The sequence below is a fragment of the Xyrauchen texanus genome, chromosome 35 (genome assembly GCF_025860055.1).
Source record: "Xyrauchen texanus isolate HMW12.3.18 chromosome 35, RBS_HiC_50CHRs, whole genome shotgun sequence".
Classification (NCBI taxonomy): domain Eukaryota; kingdom Metazoa; phylum Chordata; class Actinopteri; order Cypriniformes; family Catostomidae; genus Xyrauchen; species Xyrauchen texanus.
In genome coordinates, this window is record NC_068310.1 from 22,582,300 (window position 1) to 22,608,879 (window position 26,580).

Genomic DNA, 26,580 nt, shown 5'->3' on the forward strand with positions numbered 1-26,580 from the left:
GTTCATTGAGGGAACCATGAATGCCAACATGTACTGTGACATACTGAAGCAGAGCATGATCCCCTCCCTTCGGAGACTGTGCCGCAGGGCAGTACTCTTGCATGATAACGACCCCAAACACACCTCCAAGACGACCACTGCCTTGCTAAAGAAGCTGAGGGTGAAGGTGATGGACTGGCCAAGCATGTCTCCAGACCTAAACCCTATTGAGCATCTGTGGGGCATCCTCAAACAGAAGATGAAAGAGCACAAGGTCTCTAACATCCACCAGCTCTGTGATGTCATCATGGAGGAGTGGAAAAGGACTCCAGTAGCAACCTGTGAAGCTCTGGTGAACTCCATGCCCAAGAGGGTTAAAGCAGTGCTGGAAAATAATGGTGGCCACACAAAATATTGATACTTTGGGCCCAATTTGGACATTTTCACTTAGGGGTGTACTCACTTTTGTTGCCAGAGGTTTAGACATTAATGGCTGTGTGTTGAGTTATTTTGAGGGGACAGCAAATTTACACTGTTATACAAGCTGTACACTCACTACTTTACATTGTAGCAAAGTGTCATTTCTTCATTATTGTCACATGAAAAGATATAATCAAATATTTACAAAAATGCGAGGGGTGTACTCACTTTTGTGACATACACACACACACACACACACACACACACACACACACACACACACACACACACACACACACACACACTATTTATATTAGGGATGCACCAAAATTTCGGCTGCCGAAAACTTTCGGACGGAAAAGACACTTTCGGTTTTTGGCCGAAAGAGAAAAAAAGGCCGAAAATATATACCTCCTCGCCCCGCCCCTCAGTGCTCAGATTTGACTCTGGATCGATCTAGCCCTTATCGCAGCACTACCAAACAAAGGCCGATCATGTCAGCGGTGTGGAAATTCTTCAAAGTTTCTGATAAGGACATCAAATTTGCGATCTGCAGTGTTTGTTCAGCAGAAATTTCAAGAGGGGGTACGGTGCCGAATAACTTTTCCACGACAGGTTTGATACGCCACCTAAAAACACAACATCCAATTCAATATACAGAGTCCAGCAAGAGATTCCACAGCAGTGCCACAACTAGCGCAGCTACACCACAACTTGAGACGTATCTAGCTGAACTACCCATTGCCAGAAGCGACAATCCCCTTGACTACTGGCGCATAAACAAAGACCGCTTTCCTTTGCTTGCACGGATTGCACACAGGTATTTATCTGCCCAAGCACCAGCACAGAGAGTGAGAGACTGTTCAGTGCTGAATCTCATGTTCTTGATGAGCTTTCTGAAAGGAGAGACTGTCAGAAAGTTTAGCAACTTTTGTTCTTGAAGAGAAACCTGTCACTTGTACTTAAATAGAAAGCGGTCCAATATGATGGGTATAGCAATTACATTAAAATTTGTGTAGCCCTGCAACACTTGTTCTTCACTTGAGGCTACATATGTTTACAGTTTGAGGTTGGATTTAGTTCTGTTACTGCTGTCATGCACTGTTGTTTTGCACAATAATTTTCACTTAAAGTAGACATACAGAGGCCCTCTGCCATTCTGTGTTTTGCCTGTTGTTTTAATTAAAAAGACTTGCATATTTAAACTTTTTGAAAGTTGCTAGCTAAGTTCATTACTTGACTGTTGTTTTGCAAATAATAGTTTTCTAAAACTTTACATTATTTGGATAATTGTTAATAAAATCTGTAAAATTTGATTGTTACAGAAATGAATGAAGAATAATATTTAATATTGTTTTAATATATTTTCTGTCCAATTTTGGTGTGTTACTTTCAATAAAAGTGATTTGTGATTATTTTATTGGTTTGTAGTTTTTGAAATTCAGATTAATTAAATTCATGAAATTAATGAAAAAGTATAACATTAATACAATTATGCGCAAAAAAAAAAAATAGGTAAAAAAAAAAAGTACATTTCGGTTTTCGGCCAAGTGCATCCTGGAGTTTCGGTTTCGGCCCAGAATTTTAATTTTGGTGCATCCCTAATATATATATATATATATATATATATATATATATATATATATATATATATTTTTTTTTTTAAACAAAAGTTGACCAAAAAGAGAGACATATTTGAAGTATTTAGAAAGATTTTGTTATTTAAAACATAATTTTTCATGTTATTTATACGTTTTTAAATTCTTAAAAGTAAATTATAGTTCATCCCTATTATATTATTTGATTTATATATTTGAAGTTAAATATGTAAAAATGTCTTTTAAGGTGTATGAAACACACATACAGAAAAAAAGCACACCAATCGTGAAAGCCCTTCATGAGACAATTAATCGACACAGCCCTAAAAGAGACAATTAATCGTCATAATCGCAATTACTTGTTTGACAATAAATCTTCGGGCAATTTCATAATTGTGACAGCCTTATTTTGCAGTTAAATAATCTCACTAGGACATAACATGATTTTAATTTGTGGGCTGAATGTTTACATAATGACATTCATACATCTGATGGTATCAGTTTTTAGTATCTGAACATTTCTAGGAGACCTGAAATCCCTAATTTTTTATGATGAGTCCTGCCATACAAAAATTTAAACTAGGTTACACAGTCACTGCAAAAACAAAACTTGGTAATAGTGTGGATTTTGTAGTTACTGCAAATTTCCATCAAATCTGGGCATAGTTGAGCTGTTTCCCATCCATACCTATCATATCACTTCTGAAGATTTAACACTGGATTAAAGCACTGGAGTCGTATTGATTACTTTTATGTTGCCTTTATGTGCTTTTTGGAGCATCAACATTTTGGCACCCATTCACTTGCATTGTATGGGCTTACAGAGCTGAAATATTCTTCTAAAAATCACAATTTGTGTTCTGCAGAAGAAAGAAATTCTACACATCTGGGATATCATGAGGGTGAGTAAATGATGAGAATTTTCATTTTTGGGTGAACTCTCTCTTTACAATTCCAACCCCTATTTCAAAATATGTTTGACCCATACAAGTTACGAGTGCTTCCTGATACTCTTTTAGTACAGTCAGTGGCATGCACATGCGCAAACATCTCGCAAAGAAGCAGACAGTCGGCATGTCTAGAAAACAAACCTGGCCAGACAATCTAATCTGATTGGCTGGCTTTATGCAACTTTCAGGAGTAAGAGCACATTCAGCCCCCCCGGAGACAAAGTCATGTTTACAAGGTACCAAGTTGATACCTTCAGCATTTTTGAGGAATATTTAATCACTGAATTTACCAACATTTACCAGGTTTACATGTCAAACAGAGATTCCTTTCCCTTAAAAGCAGCTGGTTCTTGGTCACAAAAAAGCTGTAAAGTGGATTAGTTCAGGTGTGAGGGAAAAGTAATTTCTTGCATCCTGTGCACCCTTGATGAAAAGGGCACAAACAATAAATGTTAAGGTAGTTTCAATTTTCAGAAAAGTCTTACTGGGTGACAAGTTATGTTGGATGCTGAATGAAAGCAGTAGCATGTTTACTGTTGCTAACGAACTACTTAATTTGTAATCAGTAACCACTGTTACTGACTGCTTCAGACACCTAGGTGACCATTGACAACAAAGCCATCACATGCCATTATGTAAGCATGCGGCTTGAGTCCAAAGTTCAAGTACTGAGCAACAGAGAAGTATCCTAGCTGCAAGTGGCTTTGACATATTATCAACCATTTGAAGGGGTTATCAATGGCTGAACAGGTTCACATGCAGTAGATCTTGTGTGATTTTCAGCAAGAACATGCGTTGGTGTTCAAATTACACAGAAGTCATCGGTAATCTTCAAAAAGGCAAAAAATACTGACCCAGAAAACCATACATTTCAACACTGCAGATCAAGTACTACTGAAAGACGCAAGAATATTTTATACGAAGTAAATTTGCTGTCATAGATATACTATGTATAGTAGGGTCCAAAGGTCTGCGACCACATTGAAAATCTGGGATTTAAATCTAAATTCAAACCACGAAACAAACAAAGTGTAAGTATTTTTGGAAATTAAAAAATACAATGCAATGACATAAAATAAATAAGAACTATTAAATAATCTGAACTATTTCTAGGTCACTACTCAGATAAGCCAATTGTGACATTGACCATGTTAACTCCTTGCTTTCATTGAAACCTGGATCATCTCGAGCCCAATCTGTCATTAAAGCAAAAATGGGACATCCCACATAAGAACATATAGTTTAAAATATAGAAGCTTTTTCACTAGTGCTGTCAAGACTTTTGAACTCCACTGTAATCCAAGACTCTTTATTGCACTTACCTGCCACTGCCACTACTGCTGGTACTGCTGACTGAGTCAGAGCTGGAGGAGCGACTATGGGATCCCGAGCCACTGCGGGAGTGCGCCGGCCGCGCAGCCTGCCTCGCCAGCCTCTGTGGTGAGGGATTGTGTGAATGTGAAGAGTGTGGCGACCGACTGCGACTGTGGTGGTATGTTCTTTCTCCTCGCCTGCCTCTCTTCTCTCTATATAAATCCCGATGGACCACACTGGCCAGTGTAAAAGATTCCCGGGCACGGGGCTCATAGTGAGTCTCTGTGGTCTCAAAACGGCTAGGGCTCCGGCTTCGTGAACCACAGTAGACAGTGCCTCCTGGTGTCGATCCTCCACCTCCGACTACGGACGTGTTGCTACTGCTTCCACCAGCACCACTGCTTCCCGCAACACTCCCTCCACCCCCGACACTGGCCCCGGATGAGCTTCCGCCAATACTGCCACTGGCAGAACTGGAATTCCCACTGGCTCCGCTGAGGGCCCGGTCTCTAGAGTCTCTGTAATAATCGGTCTCATAGTGATGTTGGCGATCAAAACTACTGCTGTTGCTGAAACGCTCATGGTGTCCATAGGCACTGTGATCGTAAGAGCGCTCACGACTGTCCGCAGCCCTAAGTGACAAGGAAAGGGATGGAGGATGGCAAAGAAAAATGGAAAGAATGAAACAAATGTTATTTTCTCAAGTGTGCCCTGAGATACGCAAGTATCAAGTTACATGCTTTGAAGAGGTGATTTAATCAAAACATAGACTGCAAATGCATGTTGGAAAGGTGCCATTTTAGATTTTTTTCTTTATTCGAGCATTGAATATAGAAATTGATAAAATAAACTTATTAATATATTTCGCATGTTGGAAAGGTGCCATTTTAGATTTTTTCTTTATTCGAGCATTGAATATAGAAATTGATCAAATAAACGTATTCATATATTTCGGCCATTGATGCAATTTACTCTGAGGTTTGTTTTTATTTTGCACTGCTGAAATCAAGCTGAATCCATACTGAAAACAAAGGGGAAGAAACATTATGCATGACAAAAGTCATGCATGCCACAGTCAGTCACATTCCAAGTTACACAGGGTAGAGAAAATAAATTATTCACTCACTCTAAAATTACATACACATTTTTGAAAACTAAAATGACTAGAACCCTTTTTTTAATGAGTAAATCTATTGGGTTTTGTTTTCATGAGAAATTGCAATTACATAGCCTTTGCTGGAAATTTAGAGATTACCAATTAGATACAAGTAATTTATTCTATGCAAGTAATGAAGAAATCATTTACTTTGATAAAACAAATTGCTATTATCTAGACATCCTACGTGTCTCCACTCTGGGAGTGGTGGTGGCGTAGTGGGCTAAAGCACATAACTGTTAATCAGAAGGTCGCTGGTTCGATCCCCACAGCCACCACCATTGTGTCCTTGAGCCAAGGCACTTAACTCCAGGTTGCTCCAGGGGGATTGTCCCTGTAATAATTGCACTGTAAGTCCCTTTGGATAAAAGCGTCTGCTAAATGCATAAATGTAAATAAATGTCTCCTATATTTGACAAAGCATATTACTACCTGATTTTGTCATTTAATAATTGGAACAATGTTTCATTAATAAAATTAACTCATTCTCAAAGAATGAAATCAAAAAATATATATATTATTTTGGAATAAAGGTCTGCAATAACACGATCCACCACCATTTGTTCTGGTCAAGTTGTAGAATAATAATTAATGTGGAGACTGATTCTACTGGCTGTTTCTAAAAAAAGGAAGAAATAAAATCATCAGCTATGCTACAGAAACTGAATGAACTAAAGGACACTATATGCTATACTAAGCACTACGCTAGCTTCACTTTAATAGCAATATTTGTATGCTTGTAAATTTTGTGAACTTAAGCACTTTCAAACAATTATAACAACTGCAACCTGTGCTTGATCTTGATCATTTAAGCAATGGTCAGGGAGGTCATGTTATATTGTGAATTCTCAATATAGCACAGCCTCAAGTGCCTTATTTCTTTTATGAATGGTTACTACAGAATAACAAATATTACAGAGACAGATTTTTTGTAAAAAGTTATTCTGTTAAGCAAATTTATTAAATGTGAACATTCCACTAGAAAATATAGTCCCTAAAATAACTGTTATGCAACACAAATAATGTACAGCTATTGGTGATCTGCACTGATATAGAAGCAATTAATCTTAAAATAAGGATTTTAGAAGTTGAGTTCTGCTCATGAGATAGCTGCACATTACGGTTTTAAATACGTTTTACACCGTGATTTTACTGCAGGTAAGGGGGGTTGTTACTGCCTTAATCCCCATTAGTCTCATAACAGTGACAGCAATTATTAATAAATAGGCCTAGTTTTTATACATCGGAATAAACTATTAATCCACCAAGTAGTATAGCTCATTAGCCTGAAGATTATGCTGAAGATTGCTTTTATCACTCTTGAACAAATTAACATTTCTGTAATTTCAGTAAAATGTCAAAATATATACCACAACTGAAATGTAATGCTTGATAAGCAGTTTCTTCAGAGTAAGTTTTTGCTAGTCATGGATAGTGAGTGATATTGAGCATGTATAATTAAATCTGACCAAGTTAATTTGTTTGGTTTTCATAAGAAAATGATGCTTTGGTTTAGTAAAAGCCAGCTGTGTAACTTGACTGTGATCAACCTTTACAGAACATATATTCCACTCCTGTAATTTTCACAAGAACTGACAAACAGTGGTGACACATTGTATCATAACACTCCACAGCTCATTTGCCATCTCCTCGATTTCCATAGAGCTTCTATGTGTTTGACCAGCTTTTCTATATTCTTTCAAATCTTTTTAATATTTTTCTTGATTTGCCTCAAACCCTAATCAAATTAATTCACCTAGGTAAAGCAGAGAGGCAAAAAGCCAGGGAGTGTGAAAGAGAGTGAGAATAAGGAAAGGTGCAGCAAAGTGAGGCAAAAATCTGCAAATGCCGACAAGCTACTAAAAACAGCCTGTTTTAACAGCTACAACTGTTAGTGGGAATGCAAAAAAGACAGGGGATCAAACTAGGGGTTAGAAAACAGCTAAAATACATAGGGCAGAACATACCAACCTTTTCAGACAGCGGTAACCCGACCTACAATTCCAAATACAATTTAGGGAGACAGAACTTTATGAGCAAAAAACGAGGGTTAAAAATTGTAGAATGTTTATAAAAATGGTAAGAAAAAAAAAATCAATGAAGTAATCCTTATCTTTCAGGATCCAACTTAATAGTTCAGCCAAAGGAGACTCCATGGATTTGAAAAAAAAATAATATTAATTTGAAAATAGAAAAAACGTATGGAGGTAAGATTTTGGAGGTGGAATGTCCGACACAAGTTCAACGGAAAGCATTCCAATACAGATCAAAAAGCAGGTTGGAGTGAAGTTCAAAAAACACTATAAATCCATTGCATGGTCCTTCATTCAACAATAGTTAGGTTTTTCATTTTGATTAACTCTTTGAAATCTAAAAGATTGCAGAATTGCTCTTCATGGAGCTTTTGAGCTTTTTAATCCCTCTTTGTAGTAAAGTTGAAGCCTATACATCCATATCTTTACGGCTTAAAACGTTCACCTTCAAGACATCCCATCAGAATAAGACACCAGTGTTCTAACTGTTGTGAATGGCAATAATCCAAGTCATTTTTGGAAAATATGGGTGTTCGCTTATTGTTTAACAAATCCCGAAGGAAAGCCATGTCCGTTGATGTTTGAAAAATGATCAATAATCCCAAGGCCAGAGGATTAGTCCACTAGGATTCCAATTTTTGTTGGTCTTTCATCTTCACCGTTATGTATCCATAGTATGTTGTAGTTCTAGATCCAGAATGGGGCTTTGTAATCCAATTAACATTTCATTTCCAAGATGAGAACTGTTCTGCCCCACAACAGCAATACCTCCATGCTTCAATTTGTCGATCCAAAAATAAGTCCACTCTTCCTCAAATTAGACCATATGGCATTTTATATATCATTATTTTACTGTTTGGAGTTGAGGAACAAATAAGGAAATATAAACATAAAATGGTCTAGAAATAATTAATGAGTATATAAAGAGATTTGCTCACTGTGTTTCTGTCAAATTCTACCATGTTGATTAATGGCAGAAGCCTCACATGAACGGTAATTAACGGCAAATCCCTATCACCACACATAATCCAGAAGAAAAAAAGACACCGTAGTGATAGAATATCCTTGTCATTGGGTAGTATTAATCCAGGGGGAAATCAGAATCCAGAGAATACCATCCAGAGTATTCCAGATCATGGAGGGAGAGAACTGTTCCTAAACCACCCGTTTCAATAATCCAATAACCAATCAATGCGTTTTAATTGAACAACATTGTAATCTGGTTACAATAACAAAAAAGACATGTAGTAAGACATTAATCCACCTTGGGCTGTTCAGTATTCCAGAATAGGGCAATTCCACGTATGGTCACGGTCATAGATTTTCTCTCGCTTGCAGAAATCCCAGAATATTTTGATATCCAAAACATGGATTCTCTTTGCAATGATATCCAACTCAAGAGAATTATACTTCAGAGAAAATCCCCATGCAGAGGCACGCTAAGCTTTACATATTCAGTATGAATTTCTATGCATGTTCAACATGCTTTTATAAACTTCAACCATCTTGATTTACTCGGTGAGTGATGAAGACAGACATCAACCATCAAAGCGTGATGCCTAAATTACCACCCTCCAGTGTGTTACTTAATTTCCCTTGTGCCCTTGCTCCCAAAACAATACATTAGACCATTAATGACGGAAATAATTGGGAGGGAGAGATGAGTTACAAGAAACGAATGGTCCCCCTGCCTTTAAAAAAACTATGTCCACTTACCCGTCTAGTCTGCGTTCAAAGCGTCCCTCTCTGCTGTGCAGTGACACAGGAGGCCCATACACTGGGCCCCCCGCCCCCCTTGTGAACCCTGAAACATCCCGCCCATGAGTGGCTATGGACAGGCTATCATCCAGGCCTCTAGCCGCACTGGGGATAGTTCCTGGCTCATTGTAATCAGTGCGTAGGTCCCTGTCCCCCATCTTGTTGATAGACTTATGAGCTTTCTGAGCACTCTTAATGTCCACAAAATCCACAAAAGCTGCCACTCCACCCTCTGATCCACGTTTTGGAAGGACCTTGACACTCTCCACACGTCCATATCTATTGAAAAAAGCAACAAACAAATTACTAGCAGCCTATTCAAATACTTTTACTCAATTATTCTGATATTAATAACCATAATTAATATTACCAACCAACCAACACAGACAGATTAGAAACGTGTGTGCCAGTCTTTGGTGCAATATGTAAGGAAGACTATTCAAATAATAACCTCCCTTCAGCATCATCACACAAAGACATACTACTCTAGGAGTAGCATCAATTGTATGCCAAGCATCAACTTTATGTAATCTGATTTTAATAACTTGCTTCCAGTGCACCACAGAATTAAAAATAACGTGATAATATAACCAATGTGGCCATTACGTGTTTCTCTCTCTTTGTGTGCATGGATGGCATTATTCAGCCAAGCTGTAACCAGGCAACTTAACTACAGTCGGTCAAGCAACACAGGCTTGAAACCTCAAATCTTATAGGTGGATAATATTAGCTCTATGTACCTCATCAGGGCATGTTTGATGACCTTTCCTGATTCCTGTAAAGCCCATAACATTCAGGTTTAGGCCTATATAGTGTCATAACCATAATGTACATGTACCTCTTAAATGAATATTTCACCCAATATTTACTTACCCTCAAGCCATCCCAGATGTGTATGACTTTGTTTTGTCTACAGAATGAAGATTCTTTGTCTACACAAAGTTTTTTTATTTTTTTATTATATCAGTTTTGTAGGTTCATCCAATGCAAGTGAATGGTGACTAGAATTTGAAGCACCAAAAAGCATATTAAGGCATCATAAAATGTAATCCATAAGTCTCTAGTGATTAAATCAGAGTGGATATCGTCACCTACTGGTCGAGGCTGGTCAACGGTGGAGATTTATATTAAAAAAGGACTTAAATATTGATCCGCTTCACACCCATACCTATTACATCACTTCAGATGATGTAGATTTAACCCATGCAGTCATATGGATTACTTTTATGCTGCTCTTTTGCATTTTGGAGCTTCAAAGTTAAACCATTCATTTGGCAATGTGTTGAGCTACAGAGGTGAAATATTCTTCTAAAATTTGCATTTACGTTCTGCAGAAGAAAGCCAAGCACATCTTTGGATGGAATGAAGGCGAGTAAATGATGAGAGAACTTTCTTTCTTTTTTGGGTGGACTATTGCTTTAAGACTGTTGATATGACGGGCTTACATGAGAGTTAAAAGACCGGGCAAGCATCGGTTGGCGATAACGTGAAACTGAGTTGCAAACAATAATAGAAACAGAAGTGGGTGCAGCCAGCTCACCCCGCCGCTTTCTGCTCTAAGTGAGCAGCTGGCTGACACACCAGTTCTCACACTCACTACACAAACTCCGTCGCCATTTTACAAACCTATTCACATTTGCTTATTCATTCTCCCGTCCTCATCTTCAATAACAACCTCCACCGCACTGACCTGAGCTTTGACGGTCGCCGTACACCGTTGACTTACACGCGCGCTCGCGACGAAAATTTTGTGTAGCTACTTCTATCAAAATAACATTTTAAATGGAAGATTTCTGAATGCATCTATGTATTCACATTACTGTTCCTTTTCAAATTAGTGTGTTCAAAAGGTGACTGACCCAAAGCTTAGGGAGAAAAGGCTGCCGTGTAGACAACAGAGCGGATAGTCCAAAACGAATAAATCCTTTCCTCATAGTTCATATGTGGATATATAGTTTCTACAAGCATAATACATTTCCTCCCCAAAATAAACACGTCAGGGAAGAGCATGCTCTCGTATTAGTCCTTGCCTCCATAAAATATGCTTGGCTCTTTTGCAATTTAATACATTAATTTGGGTTCTGATGTTGAGGTAGGACAAGAGCGACTATACATACCAATATACTTTAAAACTATTAAAACGAGCCTAATATTTGAACCCATTCACATCTGCTTTCTTATATCTCATTATATTTCCAAGGCAAGATTCGTGCATATGCTAGTGGTCAATACAAAGTGTCATATGCGAACTATTGCAATGTCACTGCTGAGAGAAATCTCGCCATGCTGCTGCTGATCAGTCATTAGAACACGTGCTCTTATAATCAGAAGATCAAAACAAATTCACCACATTTAATCTCAACAGATCGTGTTCGATTTCAATCTGATGATAGTTATGCCATCCACTACTTACACCACCCAAGGAATGGCCCCTAAAGCCATGCAGGTCAGAAGTTGACATTAAATCATAAGCCCTTGGGTCTGTGACGCCAGCAATGATGCTCTTACAACGCGTAAAATGGAAGTTACATTGGGTTAATGCAGGTTTTATAATGCTAGATTGCATTGACAATAAAACTCAAAACGTATTTTGTTTCCAATAGAGATACAGGAACCTATGTGCAATACACAAACTTCAGGGTGACAACTTAACATCAAGTTGGTGCTGTAGAAAGTCTTCGTATAATAAGAAATGATTCCCAAACTGCAATTATTTGACTTGTTGTAGATACATCCATCGACGGTCTCAGCTCGCCTGATATTTGTGACATTTGAGATGAGGGGGTTCAAACAACACCCACCAAAGAACCACTGTTTCGCTTTAAGTAATATACGGAAACCATTTAGCCTATTCAACTTGCTCGCAGTAATGTAGCCATCGAGCAAAACATACTGGATAGCAACTAGCTAGCAACTTGTGTAAATTGCATCAAGTTCTGCCATTGCCATCTGGGTCGCAAATTAAAGCTTACACAAGCCAAAAGTTATGGAGCCATACGTTATGCGCTCATATGCGACCCTCCGTGCTAATTAGCAACCTAGCGACAACAGCGACTCTCGAAAGCTAACTCACTAGCCCGCGTACTAGGCAAAATGAGCACACTCAATTGCAGCGTTGTTGCACAAGTTGTCGTAGAACACATTTGAGGTGTTTAACTACGTCCCGGTCTGAATCACTTTAATCACGGCTCGCGTGAAGGAAGCACATTGGATGTTCTCGCACTCGCAGAAAATGGTAACTCACCGTTTGAAGTGCTCGATAATCTTTTCCTCTCGTACATTTTCTGGTAAATTCCCCACCCATAAATGTCTGGTTTCCCGGACCATACTGCGTGTTTGTGTCCCCCGGTCATACAGAAGACGTTATGGAGTTAAATCCATTCCGACTGAATGTGTCTTACAGTGGGGCGCTGAGATGTTCCTCTGACTCGATCCTATGATTGGACCCGCTTTGCACTTGAAAGCTGTGTTGACTAAAGAGAGCCTGAAACTTGCTGTCGAGGAGCGCGCTCCGGTTCATGACGACATCGCGCATTAGAAGAGACGTATGCTATGGGCACGCGGATCAAAACAGACAAGACATATTTTAATGCGTATCACTTTATCCGTTAAAAATGTGCATCATTAACGTTGGACTAATCTCCTGGTTCAGGTCCAGAGGTAGAAGTAGGAATGCATAAAATGTTGGGTGTAGCTTCATCACCACGCTTTCGTTTTCGTGTAGGCTAGTTTGACAACCTTGTGCTCTCAGTTATTTTTAGAACAGGTCTGTCAAAATGCAAGTTAATATCGTGTTGAGGTGTACAGTGTACGAGCCATCTACATAGGTTGCTATGGAACTACGCATAAAACGTTTGCACATCCACTTGTGTTTCCAACATTGGGAATAATCTGCCTGGATATGTCTCACTTTTGTCAAGAAATAAGACGGGTCGAAACAAAGGGCATCACGAGAGCCTTTTGTAGCTACTCTACTTTTGCACTGTGTGCGTAAATTATTTATTACATAATAATTTTGTGACCTGGATTGTTCCCTCGAGGTACTGATAATTGTCCAACTTCTTCACAACCTCTGTGCACACTTACAGCATCCAGACGTCTAGATGTGTGTGATCTTTAAGACATACTTTTTAAAGGTTGTTTGCTCATCTACAATACGTCTATAAAAGTTTCCTCTCGGATGTCAATAAGAAATTCAGAAGATGTATTTGAGACGTTTATTATTTGAGAATGTTTGCAAATCAGATCCTTTTCGGATGTTTATCAGATTTTAATTAAAATGCGATGCTTTCTAGATGAAAAAGATATCAGAAGTTGTACGTGTGCTGTCTGGGTCTGTATTCTGTTTGTGGGAGATTAGTAGTTTGAGATTTCCTCTTAGTCTCAACCACAAAGGCAAGAAGCATTTAACATGATTGGTTATTCAAAACACGAGCCTCGCATTGAATGTAAGATTAATAATTAATGAAGGTGCAGATTATTTGCAATCAGGAGTCGACTGTATAAAAGTTCACACATGATTTAGGGATGATCTGACTAATGTAATGCAACCCTCAACCCTTTTGCCAAAAAATCCCTTATTAAAAAAAACACATGATCATTCACCAACTAAGCACGAGTTGAAAGTGTCGATCCACAGACTACGCATGCGCCAGAATGCGGCAAAACAGAGACCGCAATGGGTGTTTCGCATGCGCTCAACACGCCCACACAAGGGTTTTGACAAAGAGCAATTACAAACCCTGAGACTGGCAGAACATTCTGGAACTTGAACTGAGATGAAGGTTGTTTTGTCGTGAGCAGCCATATAATCTTAAACTTCAGTCTTGAGTCTTCACGGGAATCGCATGGGATATTCTGGATTCGCCTAAATCCTTTTTTTAAATAGTGCTAATAAAATTGTGATCATTGACAGTGCTTTTTGGATTGTATTTTCTGCTCACTGGGAATACAAAATCGCAGTTTGGGAGTTTGGGCCCAATCCATGTTGTTGCATGTTATGTTTTGCATTTGTTTATCCCCCGGAAATAACTTGGACACCAATATTCTTGTTTTTCCTAAACAACAACAGACGTCAAAGTTCCAAGGAATTGAAGATATTGATTTACTATATTGCAATAACACAATAACTAATGTGTATGTTTATTAAGAGGAAACGACGAAACTGAAAGAAAAATCTGACAAACTGTGTAATCCTTTAGATATAGAAGTGTTTTTATTAATTTAACCTTCCAACGCTTTACAGTTCCTAGAAAAGACTGTCGCAGTGCCTAATAAACTCGTACAGTTTAAATTTCAGAATGATTTTTGGGTCACAAACGGCTAATACCTTCAATGTTCCCGAACGTTCTAATCATTTAAATCATTGTTGAAACTGTTTCCGCGGGACAACTAAAGAATGTTCTTTGAGATATGACGCCATTTTGAGCATGACCTAGTATGCACATGACTGAGCACAACAAAAGAATACAACGCTCCACAGCCATTTTGTTTTCAGAGTAACTATTTTGGGTTCAAGTTTAATTTAACTTCTCTTTTAGCGTTGGCGGCCTTCAATGGAATTGACGGAACTCAATTCTTGCAGGGTTGCAAATATAATTGTTAAAAGGCAACAAGTCACTAACCTAATTTTGTGTGAGTGCAATGGCTGTATGTAACCGTTAGATATAGGCTACTTATCTTTGACTAAATGCTTGGATACCATGTTAACATAATTATTTTTTGAAAAAATAAATACTTTGTTTATATTCACCTCGCAAAGTAATTATACATTTGTGTAATAGCGTGCATTAGAAGCACGACGTTCATTTGGTATTAGAACACAATTGCGAGAAGAACAATCTCTCAAGTTTATGAAAGAAACATTTTATTAAACACAAAATTTATTTAGGTGTAAGGTGTCGGAATTCACCATACGGCAAATTTTATTATGCGAAATAGGGAATTTTCACAGGTCCATTAAATAGTACATCAATAAAGAACTTTATTCTCTCATACAAACCAAGGTCCTTTACAGACTGGAAGGTTTTCTCAATAAATAATGTCTGTACTTTGTAGAAAATGTCATCTTGTAAAAGTCTTAATTCCTGTTTATCCTACTCCTTTATATCCTTCAAGTGTGTTTTCATCCAAGTTCAGTCGTTTTTTCCCCTTTTCTTTTGTCCAATCTGGTTTCCTGGCCTGTTTAATGGGCATTTAGGCACATGGGTAACTTGCTGCAAATATCCATTATTATGCAACAACAGAAATATGTTAATTAATGCTCAAAATAATGTGCCACAAAATGTTAATTAGGTCAACAAATAGATGCTGCATGTGGGTATTACAGTTCTAATCTCCACCTGTTTCTTAGTTCAGCAGTGATCAGCAATGCAAAGTTCTAACCTGAGATATGGCTTCCAAAATGTCTTGAGATGGAAACAAGCATGCGGCTTCACCAATGAAGCAGATTAGGACATGGATTACATCCGACCACCTTCCCACTGTCATGAGTAAAACAAAAAGCCCACCCAGTCGCACAACAACTGTATTTAGAAGAACCTGCTGGTCAGGTTGTTGACGTCGATGCTCTGAAAGAACAATGATGAATGCTCATGATTAGAACCAAAATAATCAAATTATGGCTTATTTGAATGTAGTTTTAAAACTACATTGAACCCATTTTCTTATCCTTACCATTCCCTTGTCTTACCATTCATATACACTACCAGTAGGGTGTAGCAGATTGTAAGAGGGGTCCAAAATCTCAGAGCCTCAGTAGTTGATAGAAAGTGTTGGTTTATGTTTGATATGGCAGCAATCCCTGATACCCCAAAAATTAGAATTAGGACACTACAGAGCCAGGTTAATATTGAACTGCCTGTGGTTAAGAGTCCAATGCAAAGTCCACAGTAGCGCTGTGTGCTATGTATTGGATACATAGTCTTTACATGGTGCCATAGTTCACTGCACTGGCTTGCCAAGAACCAGCTCAGTCCAACTGCAAGAATAAGGCATAGCCAGCCTTGTGGTGCCTCCTCATGGAGAAAATTAAGGCTGCAGCTTAATGCACAGCTTAAGGAGAACTGGCATTGGACAAGCAGCAGTAATAATGGGTCACTTATTGGGTCCTAAAAAAGAAAACAAGTTATTTTCAATGAGAACGAATTGGCTAGTTGTGCACAATTGTATTTAAGTTGCAATATCATAAATCAATTTGTCCGTACTGAGGCTCCTGTGATCCGTGCTGAAATGGCTCGAAGAGAGAACTCTAAAACTACCAGTGATGCAACACGAGACCCCACAAAGGAAAGAATCACTGTAAGGATCCAGAATTGAATTTTCTCTGTCAGTCCATCATTTGATCTATTCTTTTTTCTATGGTCTGTTTCAGCATCTGAAGCACTTGAAATAACAGACAAGTGATTTGTGCAAAAACTCAACGTTGTCCTCATCTAAAGACCTAATACCTGCATTTTTAGTCTTTTTGCAATTAATATATTCAATAACAGAGCATAACTCATTCAGCTTACATCCTTACCTCTGTGCATCGACAAACAAGTAAACTTTTAAAAGGTTACGAAGAACCAAAATACCACAAGCACCAACAAGCCCTGTAATTATGATAAACACAATACACCTATAATTTTACAATGTAGGCAGCACACAACTATACCAACAGATCATTTTAATCACTTTAATATATATTCATGTGTCAATTTATGAGTATTATTATTAAAATACATAAATGTACGAATAAACTAAAACTCTTTCTTGACATTTGTTCAAAAGATCATTCATTGAATGTCTCACCTTGTAAAATACCATGTAAAGGAATAGCACCCAGTGTTAACCAAGTAGGAAAACTTGGAATAAACCAGGAAATGAAGGAAAACATGCCTATGAAAGTGATACATTGTTAAATCACTTGTTCACATAAATACCAGCCAAACAGACCACATAAACAACAAAATCCAAGCCAAATCATCAATATCACCAACCTTATTTTCTGTTATATTCAGTTGCGTTGTTTGAGAACCTCACTCCTGGAGGACCTTTATCAGTTGCTGATATGAGATTTTCAAGTTTGGTTGCACAGTCTCAAAGGTCATTTATGGCTCTGATCCATTTGTACAAATAAAATGTATGTGTTTGTACAAGTTATTTTCTCAAACAAGCACAACCTTTTAATATATTATTGTAGTTCCATAATTAGACAATAACATTATTAATACAAATCAAAGATAGGTATTAAGCTTCTGAGGCCAGACCCAGTTGTGTCAAAGTTGTGCAACTATTAAAGTAACTAAATAAATGAACACTCCATTTCTGCCCTCTAGTGGTGATTATTTCCTTTTCTGATAACATGAATATGTATGTGTACATAACAGGATGAAAGACCCACAGATTTTATGAAGGCACTTGAACTTTACACTGCATGCAGAAACTTTAAACCTTTGAGCCTACCATCCATCACCCCACAACTGCTATAGTACATTGATATTACATTTAGTTGCCCTGCAAAGTCGAAATAGGCATAAAAATAAAAGTATATATGAGAATGTCTGAGCTTTAAATTGCATAATTCACTCTCTGGAAACCATTATTTGCATCTTAATACAAAAACAAGAGTCATATTTATTATTATTAATAATTATTATTTATGGACTAAAAAATGCACATGGGATGATTGATTACGATGATTCACTTGTGTCCAAGTCGTCATTTGTGAGTTGCTTTGAATAAAAGCATCGGCTAAATTAATAATTGTAAATATTGTCAGTATTAATCTCTCATATCGTGAAGCGTATCGGAATAGGACAATCAGCCATCAATTTGTGGTAATGGTCCTCAAATACAGCATCCTCTTGTGCACTGAAATGATTCTTCCAGTCACCAACCTCACCTATAAAATAAATAATCCAGAAAAGAACAGATACAATTAAATCATAATAAGTATGTTGCTCAATCATATATTTTAAAATAAAAATAATCACCTTTTCTCATGAACTCTGAGGCTGTACGATCAAAAATTGTATCTGGGACAGTTGAGTAGTTTGCCATTGGGTTTTCTCGCATAGCAGAAAAAGTTGTCATTTTTACAATGTGATCTATTGTGCACTTCGATAATTGGAGCCCGAGGAATTCAGCAATACGGGTCACTTCACGAACAGGGTCCTGAAATTATTTATAAACATATTATAAATCATTAAATTGTTATTAAACTGTTTGTATATACAAATTGAAAAGATGGTTAAATAGAAAGAATATTGAAAAAAAGAATATTTAGCTGGAAAACCTCTTTCATGTCTTCGAAGAATATGTACAGGATTGCCTTGTTATTCCTTTCCCTCCAGTATCCTTTAACATGGTCATACCAGGAACCCCAACCCACTGAAAAAATTATTCACATATTAGGAGTTCATTCAGGACTTCAGTAGGAGTTGATTGGTCTATAGAGTACCATTTATACACTATTCAAAAGAAGACAATTGCTGGAAACAACAGTGTAATCTCAGCATGACTCACATTGGCATGTCATAAACTTCTCCAGATATTCTTGCCAAGGGCCAGGCTCTGGCTGGTAAAGATTCATGCGGTCAAAATGATAATATGACACAACGGTGTCTTTGGGATTACGGGCCATATATATAACCTATAAAGAAAGGTTATAGATTAGATTTAAAAAATTTTCAACACAGCCTGGTGGTAATGATACAAAAGCAATACATTTTTACCTTGCAACCAGCCTCCCAGAAAGACTGTGGCACAAGTTGGATAGGAAGATGAGTTTTAATTACACGAGGGGGATCCATGACCTCCAGTTTAGTTATACCTAAGATATTACACAGTTAAATTATTAGAGGCATGTAAATTAGAACTTGCATGAAAATACAGTAATTAGGTTTGCTGTTGATTTTTCAGTTGTTTCTGTACAACACACCAGCATTTTCCCCATCCGCAGAAGTCATCTCAATAAAAGGCATGCGCACTTGTGTGGGAGCGCGTTTGGTCTTTTCTAAATCTCCTTCATTCAGGATCTGATCCACCACCTCCTGTGTCCAGGTAGTGCCTTTTACATGACAGATTAGATAGTATTATTAAATCAAATTTAAATTGTATTATGTTCAAAAAATGAAAAATGTCATCATGTATTTTATTTTGAATGTACAATTTTAAAAACCCTCCTGTGCCCTACCTGCTTTTGGATAGGTGGCAATGAGCACATCCTCTTTAGATGCCTGGAACTTCTCCACTCTTGCCCAGTACTTCACTATCCGCTCGGGTAAAGGGACACCCTGAACTTGACTCAAAGTGCTGCGTGTTTTCCCATCCATGTTTTTCAATTCGAACTTGACTGTAAAGAAGTATTTCTTTAATCTGTCACCACAAAGTACACTAGATAGTAACAGGTGTTTTTATTAAACACTTTTTTGCGCTAAGTGTCCAGTCGTTCCACCACTGCAATTCATTTGCTTTCCTCAGTTTTTCTAGTTTGGCAACCTCCGGAATTTATTATAAAAGATTTAGCAGTACAAAACTATATTCGCTATTAAGTTTTTATATATAACTACTACATTTAGTATTACCTATGTTCGCAATACGTGCTTGAATGATTGAAGCTAAAAAAAAAACTAATGCTTCCGGACACGTGAAAGCTGTGTTTCGTCTGGTTTCATTTGTTTACGGGTCTTTCAAAATCAAGGCTGATCGGTTTAACAGATGAAAAATCGTTAATAATAATAATAAACTTTAAAACACATGCGTCAAGTTTGTAAAAATTTTGCGAATGTTTTGTGTCCATGTTGGTTTCATAATTTTTTGAAAAACTGAAAGAAAAAAATAAATACACCAATAAATAAAAGGTCAAGTGGCACTAATAGTTGTGTGTGTGTGTGTGTGTGTGTGAATATATTATTATTTTATTTATTTTTGTCACAAATATCAAGAATTTTCCTCTGGGTTACTCCGTTTGATCAGAACAATATTTTTCATTAAAATGTCAAAATATCTGGTATTATTAAAACACTTTACACACAGTCACGAGGGTCTGAATGGGTCTTATTTTTGTCACATGAGAATGGCTACCAGCATTTTGCCTACACCATCTGATTGTGGTGGATAAAAGTTTTCAGATATTAATCATATTTTAAAACAAAATCTGCGTTCACTTCAAGATTATTCCAGACTACTAAAGCCAATATTTCTTTTTCAGGAATCTAATTAATTTTTTACTGTCTCCAGAGGGTTAAACCCTTTCCACCACTTAAACTATAATGATGAACATATTTTCAATTTCTGAGTTTAAAGTAATTATTTTGTGTGGACTGCCTTTTTAATGTTTATATATAAACCTCCATACAGTAGGTGGCGGTACTGTGTAACACTTTGACTCACTAAACGGCTCATTTACGCTGTAGAGGGGAAAATGTGCGTTAGAGTGCGAACCGAGGGAACCCTCTAGTTAGTAAGCAAAGAGTGGGAACATGGATGATGAGGAGGTCGCGGAAAGCTGGGAAGAGGCTGCCGACAGTGGGGTAAATATGTGATAGCTGAACTTTCTCCTCGCTTGCGCAAACTGTCTTCTCAGTGTAAATGGCTTCGCATGGAGCATTTGTCTGAATCATACCACTGTCCTCTTGCTAGCTCGCTAGTCACGCCTGTGACTACAGAGTTGGGGAGTAGGCCGCAGTTTAAGGGAAACTAGACCCAAACTGGTGGGATATTTGTGTCTTAACCCGGTCCCTAAAATGGAGGCAGTTTAAATGTTGCTGTGGGTGAAGCGTCATTTAAAACAACCTGTCTTCTAACCAAAATTGAAACTTAGACCAACTGCTAACGAATGCTTGTTAGCCGGGACAACTTGTGTTGATTAAAAAGGAAGAAACCCTTTCTTTGCCACCGCACAAGAAACCAAAGATGGCTGCCCGAACGGGCTCGGACCTGTTCGGTGTCATAAAGGAAGCCATAGAAAGTTATCTTCAGTTTTATTATGTTTAGAGTTTTATGAATATATTTTTACTCTGAAATTCCAGTGATTTCCTGAAGTTGGCGGAGTAGCGTGTCACCGCACCGCTGGGTAGTCAGATCAGAGAGTCAACAGACAGTACCAGAAGTTTGATGTTCTCTTTGAAGTCTCTTTTTTTAAATTTTATCTCACCTTTTAACTACTGGACAAAGGGGGGGGGGACAAATCTTTGGCAAATGTTTATATTGATGTTGCTCTCCTAAGTGAAGCAGTGGCATCTATCTGTAGAGAAACGTAAGTGCAGTGGCATGATTTTGCCACTTTATAATTAAAGATCTGCTCTCGTCCAAATTCCAAACATTCTTTCAGATAAACCAAGCCTTATTTTAAGCCTCGAATGTAATATTGCCTTAAAATAAGCAAGTAAACTAATGTACACAATTTCAAGGATATTGTTACAAGCATATATAATGTACCTTTTATCAAATGCCTGTAGTTCAACAGGGCAGAAATATAATAAATGATCTTAAATGTATTCCAATATTACATTTGTGGCCTCTACAACATGTCTAGTTTCATTTTTTGCTTACTATATCTTGAGGTGCTTTATGATAACCTTACATGTGATCACAACCAGTAACGGTTAATTGGTATGGACTAGTTATACTGTACCGGTTTCTTGACTCAATTCACAAATGTTTTATTTTTGTATTAATTAGAAGCTTCTCGCTAAAAGATAAATTGGGCAAATGCACAAAGACAATAAAAAAATTATAGGCATGATCACTAAAGTTTTTGAAACGGGTATATGTTCATTTCATTTATGAGTTTTATTTTATTTATCATATCCACTGTCAGGGGCACTTAAAAAAAACTAGACTTGTTCTTTTGATTTCAATATTGATTTGCCAGGAACATCTACACACCTGCCATTCGACATTGTAAACATTGCCACCATCTGTGTTTTTCCACAAGTTTCTGATTCGAAAAGCCCTCATATTGTGTACTTACTCTAGCGCTGCACTGTAATTCAGCCCTGCTATTAATTTAGCCACAGCGCTGAGGATATATAAATAACTTTGTTGAAATTAAAAACTTGCTGTTGCTACAGAGGCCCCTCGAAGCAGCTCCCCCTGCACTATTTTATAAGATTGCTTAATGCAATATGTGTCTAGTAGGAGTGTACATTTATTTTGTGTTTGCTTTGAATGTAGGAAATGGAGAGAAGACTAGAGGAAAAGCTTCGAATCAGTCAGAAAGAGAGGTATGTCAGGCCATCCTTGTGTCTTTCAGCCCATGTTTTGCTTAATGAGCCAGTTTTACCCAAATTATCTTTTTGATGCTCCATCAGACTTTCAAGTGGCAGTTCAAGCCGCTCTTCAATGAGGCCAGCAATTGTAATCCAGGATGACTCACTCCCTGCCGCACCCCCACCGCAGATTCGTATTTTGAAGCGACCCTCCAGTAATGGTTCCTTGGGTTCATCTGTGACACAGTCCCGACCCTCCCCGCAAGTAAAATCCTTAGCACAGCGAGAGGCGGAATATGCAGAAGCCAGGAAGAGAATCCTTGGCAGTGCTACTCCTGATGAAACACCCCAGGAGAGACCCAATTCAGACCGGTAAAATGCTGATTCTCTTAATTAGACAGTTTTGGGACAATCCCTGTCAGTTTGGTATTTATGAATGGGTGCTTTAACATATTGTTTATGCTTAATCAGATCCCCACGTGGAAGCAGCCATACACTTTCAGAGGACAACAGAACAGGAAACCATGTGGTTCGACAACCAGCAGGTCCAGATGGTACACAAGGCTTTCACCAGCGCAGATAGGAATAGCAGCCTTTCCTGGGAGGAAGGGAGAGGCGATGATTGGGCTACTAGAAGATGATTGAAATTCAAATATTTTTTATCAATATATAGAGGATGTGAGATATTTTTCAAATAATTGTAAAACTCTCTTAAATCCAGCATGGCGTATGCGCCAGTGTGTGGAATGTGAAAGGGGGAAAAGAAACGTGACACAGAAGAGCGTATGGGGAAAGTTTTATTCCTCACTTTTACACTGTGATGAGGACTTCGCTTCCGGACACTGCTCACTGTGATGTCCAGCCCCCAGCCCTCAAAATAAAAAGAGAAAATAGGGAAAAACAAAGCAGAAATGCAGAACAATTTTCCCTTTCTCACTTAACTCAGCTTAGGCAGCCAGCCTATCACGCCATTTAAACAAGCCGTGAAACTCCCTCTGAAAAGACATTTGAAGAAAACTACAAGTGGTGAAAAAGCAGAGCCGGATGTGTTATAACAAACAAGAGGATGTAATAAGGCACCAGCTTCTTTCAGCAATAATAATAATAGAAATATCACTCATTGTTCAGACCTCCCTTCCACACTGTTCCTCCCGAGCATTTGTATTGTGTTTTTTTTTTTTTTCTTTGTTTTAATTTTGGTTATTACTGGCTTGGTCCGCTAATTACCATATGTTTTTAAACAGGTAGGGAACAGTGAGTGTATTGTGAAAGTTCTTTAATGTTTACGGTTATTGGTTTCCCCTATGTTATTTTACTCATTGGTTTTCCTCTGACTGTCCTGATTTCTACAGAAAGTAAAAAAGAATAAAAACAAAAGTAGTACAGAATTAAATGAGTGCAGCACATCACATTTTAAACCGTTTCTATGCCTTTATATGAGTTGAGAAGATAGTCATTCTTTTAATTAAAATACAATGGAAATGTATTTCTGTAAATATTTGTTGTGCTGGGAAGAACCAAAGGAATTGATGCAAGGGGAATAAAGACTGGCTCCCCTCGCCTCACTTCCTCAACAAATCTGCAGTCAAATTTTTTCTTTTTCTATGCTTTTGTTTTTACTTACAGTTGAAGTCAGAAGTTTACATACACTTAGGCTGAAGTCATTACAACTTTTAATTTAATATTAGCAAACTATAGTTTTGGCAAGTTGTTTCGGAAATCTTCTTTGCGAATGATAGGAGTACTTTTTTCAACAATTTTCTACAGCCAGATTGTTTCACAATCACAATACTAGTGGGTCAGAACTTTACATACACTAAGTTAACTGTGCTTTTAAGTAGCCTGTGAAATTCCAGAAAATTATGTCCTGCCTTCAGACAATTAGCTTCTGATAGTAGGTGTACTGAATTGGAGGTGTACCTGTGGATGTATTTTAAGGTCTACCTTCAAACACAGTGCCTCTTTGCTTGACATCATGGGCAAATTAAAAGAAATCAGCCAAGACCTCAGAAAAAAATTGTGGACCTCCACAAGTCTGATTCATTCTTTGGAGAAATTTTCAAATGCTTGAAGGTACCATGTTCATCTGTACAAACAATAGTATGCCAGTATATACACCATGGGACCACACAGCCATAATACCGCTCAGGAAGGAGATGCATTCTGTCTCCTAGAGATTAATGTATTTTGGTGCGTAATAGTGCAAATCAATCCCAGAACCACAGCAAAGGACCTTGTGAAGATGCTGGAGGAATCAGGTAGACAAGTATCTATATCTACAGTAAAATGAGTCCTATATCGACATAACCTGCAAGGCTGCTCAGCAGCTCAAAAGCCAGACTGCAGTTTACAAATGCACATGGGGATGAAGGGCTTACTTTTTGGAGAAATGTCTTCTGGTCTAATGTAACCAAATGTAACTGTTTGGCCATAATGACCATCAATATGTTTGGAGGAAAAAGGGTGAGGCTTGGAAGCCAAAGAATCCATGAAGCATGGGGGTTGCAGCATTATGTTGTGGGTTGCTTTACTGCAGGAGGCACTGGTGCACTTCACAAAATAGATGGCATCAAGAAGAAGGAAGATTATGTGGATATATTGAAGCAACATCTCAAGACATCAGCCAGGAAGTTAAAGCTTGGTCAGAAATGGGTCTTCCAAATGGACAATGATCCCAAGCATACCACCACAGTTGTGGCAAAATGGCCTAAGGACATCAAATTATTGGAGTGGCCATTACAAAGCCCTGACCTCAGTCCGATAGAAAATGTGTGTGCAGAACTGAAAAAGTGTGTTAGAGCAAGGAGGCCTACAATCCTGACTCTGTTACACCGGTTCAATCTGGAGTAATTGCTCAAAATTAAGCAACTTCATGTGAGATGCTTCTGGAAGGCTACCCAAAAAGTTTGACCCAAGTAAAACAATTTAAATACAACCAAATACTAACAAAGTGTATGCAAACTTCTGACCCACTGGGAATGTGATGAAATAAATACAATCTGAAATAAATAATTCTATATACTATTATTCTGATATTTCACATTCTTAAAATAAAGTAGTGATACTAACTGACCTAAGACATGTAATATTTTCTATGATTAAATGTGAGGAATTGTGAAACACCTTAGCAAAATACATGTAAACTTTTGACTTCAACTGTATGTAAGAACTCAGATTGTTTTGAGGTATTATGAGAGTATGAAGTTGTTGAAAGGTTTTTATCTGAAAATGGTGCAATGTTAAGCTTCCATGAAGTATGGCTTCCAGTTCATTTGGAAACACCTCTAAAACTAGATTACAGAATATCCTATAAGAGATTATTTAATGTTTATTGAAACCTAAGAAAAGTGTGCATAGCACCAGTGGCGTACACAAGACAACTTTATTTGGAGTGTTGACCTAGTTGCTCTGGCTATTGCAATACAATGTCGATATACGAAGAGCCATGCTACCATTCTTGACTGTAACTCCATGCATTTTTTTTAAACCCTTCTTTAAACCTTTATTTCCTGTACTTTCCAGGAAAGAGGTCTCTGAAATGCTCCTGCAGTTCATGGACATGCCCTTTAATCTTGAATCAAATACTTGTCATTGTTCACCCATTGTGCTGTATCAAATTAGACCAGACGGGTCTACCGTGCCCTGCTTGTGAACATGGAAATCTGCCTGTAAATACTTTTCAAAATGGCCATTTAATAAAGACTTTTTAAATAATGTATGAATAATAATTTTCACATTTAGGGTTTTGATTTAATAAATATTTGGTTATTTTTTAATAAAGGATTTTCTATGGGTATTTTTATTCACAGTATAATACAAGTCTTTAAGTGACTGGGGCAACTAGCTTGGGTAAGAGTTTCTAACAATATTGGAATACATTCAGTAAGTGAGTTGAGGGTCATATATACACCACAGATCCCCAATATTCACTCTATAAAATTACGGATACTTTTATAGCACTTTCCTTTCACTGGTTGTTACGTTTGATGTAGGGAAAAGAACAGCTTGCCGTTCTGAACTGAAAGTAATTATATCAGTTTTATATAACATGAGTCAATGACAGTTTTCATTTTTGGATCAACTCTTCTTCCAGCTATAAGTCAAAACCAAACAAAATACAACTGGAAAACTTGTAATGTTCTGTTTTTTTAGATTTACATGGATAAAAGCAATGTG

The 26,580-nt window shown here is 37.7% G+C and overlaps 4 protein-coding genes across 5 annotated transcripts in view; 1 reads left to right on the forward strand and 3 right to left on the reverse strand.

The window, feature by feature from the left end:
* spen (spen family transcriptional repressor) overlaps nt 1-12,660 on the reverse strand; it is a 39,464-nt gene extending 26,804 nt beyond the window's left edge. The window contains exons 1-3 of the mRNA XM_052106206.1: nt 12,453-12,660; nt 9,167-9,487; nt 4,270-4,893 (exon numbers count right to left, since the gene is read on the reverse strand). Of these exons, the coding sequence (XP_051962166.1) occupies nt 4,270-4,893; nt 9,167-9,487; nt 12,453-12,535 (1,028 nt within the window). The 5' untranslated portion in view covers nt 12,536-12,660. The remainder of the gene's footprint in view (nt 1-4,269; nt 4,894-9,166; nt 9,488-12,452) is intronic.
* A 2,451-nt stretch (nt 12,661-15,111) lies between these two features.
* Nucleotides 15,112-17,316, reverse strand: LOC127629114 (transmembrane protein 82-like). Of its 2 annotated transcripts, none has more exons than XM_052106183.1 (7): nt 17,188-17,316; nt 17,000-17,086; nt 16,728-16,800; nt 16,414-16,591; nt 15,900-16,317; nt 15,593-15,777; nt 15,112-15,388 (listed from the first exon to the last, which is right to left on the reverse strand). In XM_052106183.1, exons 2-7 carry the CDS (start codon nt 17,082-17,084, stop codon nt 15,299-15,301), a joined length of 1,029 nt encoding a protein of 342 aa, XP_051962143.1. In that variant the 5' UTR covers nt 17,085-17,086; nt 17,188-17,316; the 3' UTR covers nt 15,112-15,298. The 2 variants fall into 2 exon arrangements, with proteins under 2 accessions (XP_051962143.1, XP_051962144.1); XM_052106184.1 differs by having other exon boundaries at nt 15,112-15,423.
* Nucleotides 17,317-17,957: 641 nt separating this feature from the next.
* On the reverse strand, nt 17,958-19,791 carry sult1st5 (sulfotransferase family 1, cytosolic sulfotransferase 5). Its single transcript, XM_052106194.1, has 7 exons — nt 19,386-19,791; nt 19,131-19,259; nt 18,925-19,022; nt 18,716-18,842; nt 18,486-18,580; nt 18,184-18,364; nt 17,958-18,092 (listed from the first exon to the last, which is right to left on the reverse strand). The coding sequence occupies exons 1-7, from the start codon at nt 19,522-19,524 to the stop codon at nt 17,980-17,982; spliced, it is 882 nt and encodes a 293-aa protein (XP_051962154.1). The 5' UTR covers nt 19,525-19,791; the 3' UTR covers nt 17,958-17,979.
* A 786-nt stretch (nt 19,792-20,577) lies between these two features.
* Nucleotides 20,578-26,140, forward strand: szrd1 (SUZ RNA binding domain containing 1). The gene is made up of 4 exons (XM_052106204.1): nt 20,578-20,724; nt 22,370-22,419; nt 22,507-22,776; nt 22,876-26,140. The coding sequence occupies exons 1-4, from the start codon at nt 20,674-20,676 to the stop codon at nt 22,985-22,987; spliced, it is 483 nt and encodes a 160-aa protein (XP_051962164.1). The 5' UTR covers nt 20,578-20,673; the 3' UTR covers nt 22,988-26,140.
* The last annotated feature ends 440 nt before the right edge of the window (nt 26,141-26,580 follow it).

What these genes read in the sequence shown, in the direction of transcription:
- szrd1 (XM_052106204.1), top strand. Translation starts at nt 20,674, where the DNA reads ATGGATGATGAGGAGGTCGCGGAAAGCTGGGAAGAGGCTGCCGACAGT. An exon ending in AAGAGGCTGCCGACAGTGGG is followed by an intron (nt 20,725 to 22,369) that starts GTAAATATGTGA and finishes CTTTGAATGTAG; the next exon opens with GAAATGGAGAGAAGACTAGA. An exon ending in GAGAGACCCAATTCAGACCG is followed by an intron (nt 22,777 to 22,875) that starts GTAAAATGCTGA and finishes ATGCTTAATCAG; the next exon opens with ATCCCCACGTGGAAGCAGCC.
- sult1st5 (XM_052106194.1), bottom strand. Translation starts at nt 19,524, where the DNA reads ATGGATGGGAAAACACGCAGCACTTTGAGTCAAGTTCAGGGTGTCCCT. An exon ending in TGCGGATGGGGAAAATGCTG is followed by an intron (nt 19,023 to 19,130) that starts GTGTGTTGTACA and finishes GTAATATCTTAG; the next exon opens with GTATAACTAAACTGGAGGTC. An exon ending in GAAGTTTATGACATGCCAAT is followed by an intron (nt 18,581 to 18,715) that starts GTGAGTCATGCT and finishes TAATTTTTTCAG; the next exon opens with TGGGTTGGGGTTCCTGGTAT.
- LOC127629114 (XM_052106183.1), bottom strand. Translation starts at nt 17,084, where the DNA reads ATGTTTTCCTTCATTTCCTGGTTTATTCCAAGTTTTCCTACTTGGTTA. An exon ending in TTTACATGGTATTTTACAAG is followed by an intron (nt 16,801 to 16,999) that starts GTGAGACATTCA and finishes TCATAATTACAG; the next exon opens with GGCTTGTTGGTGCTTGTGGT. An exon ending in TTGTTTGTCGATGCACAGAG is followed by an intron (nt 16,592 to 16,727) that starts GTAAGGATGTAA and finishes TGTTATTTCAAG; the next exon opens with TGCTTCAGATGCTGAAACAG.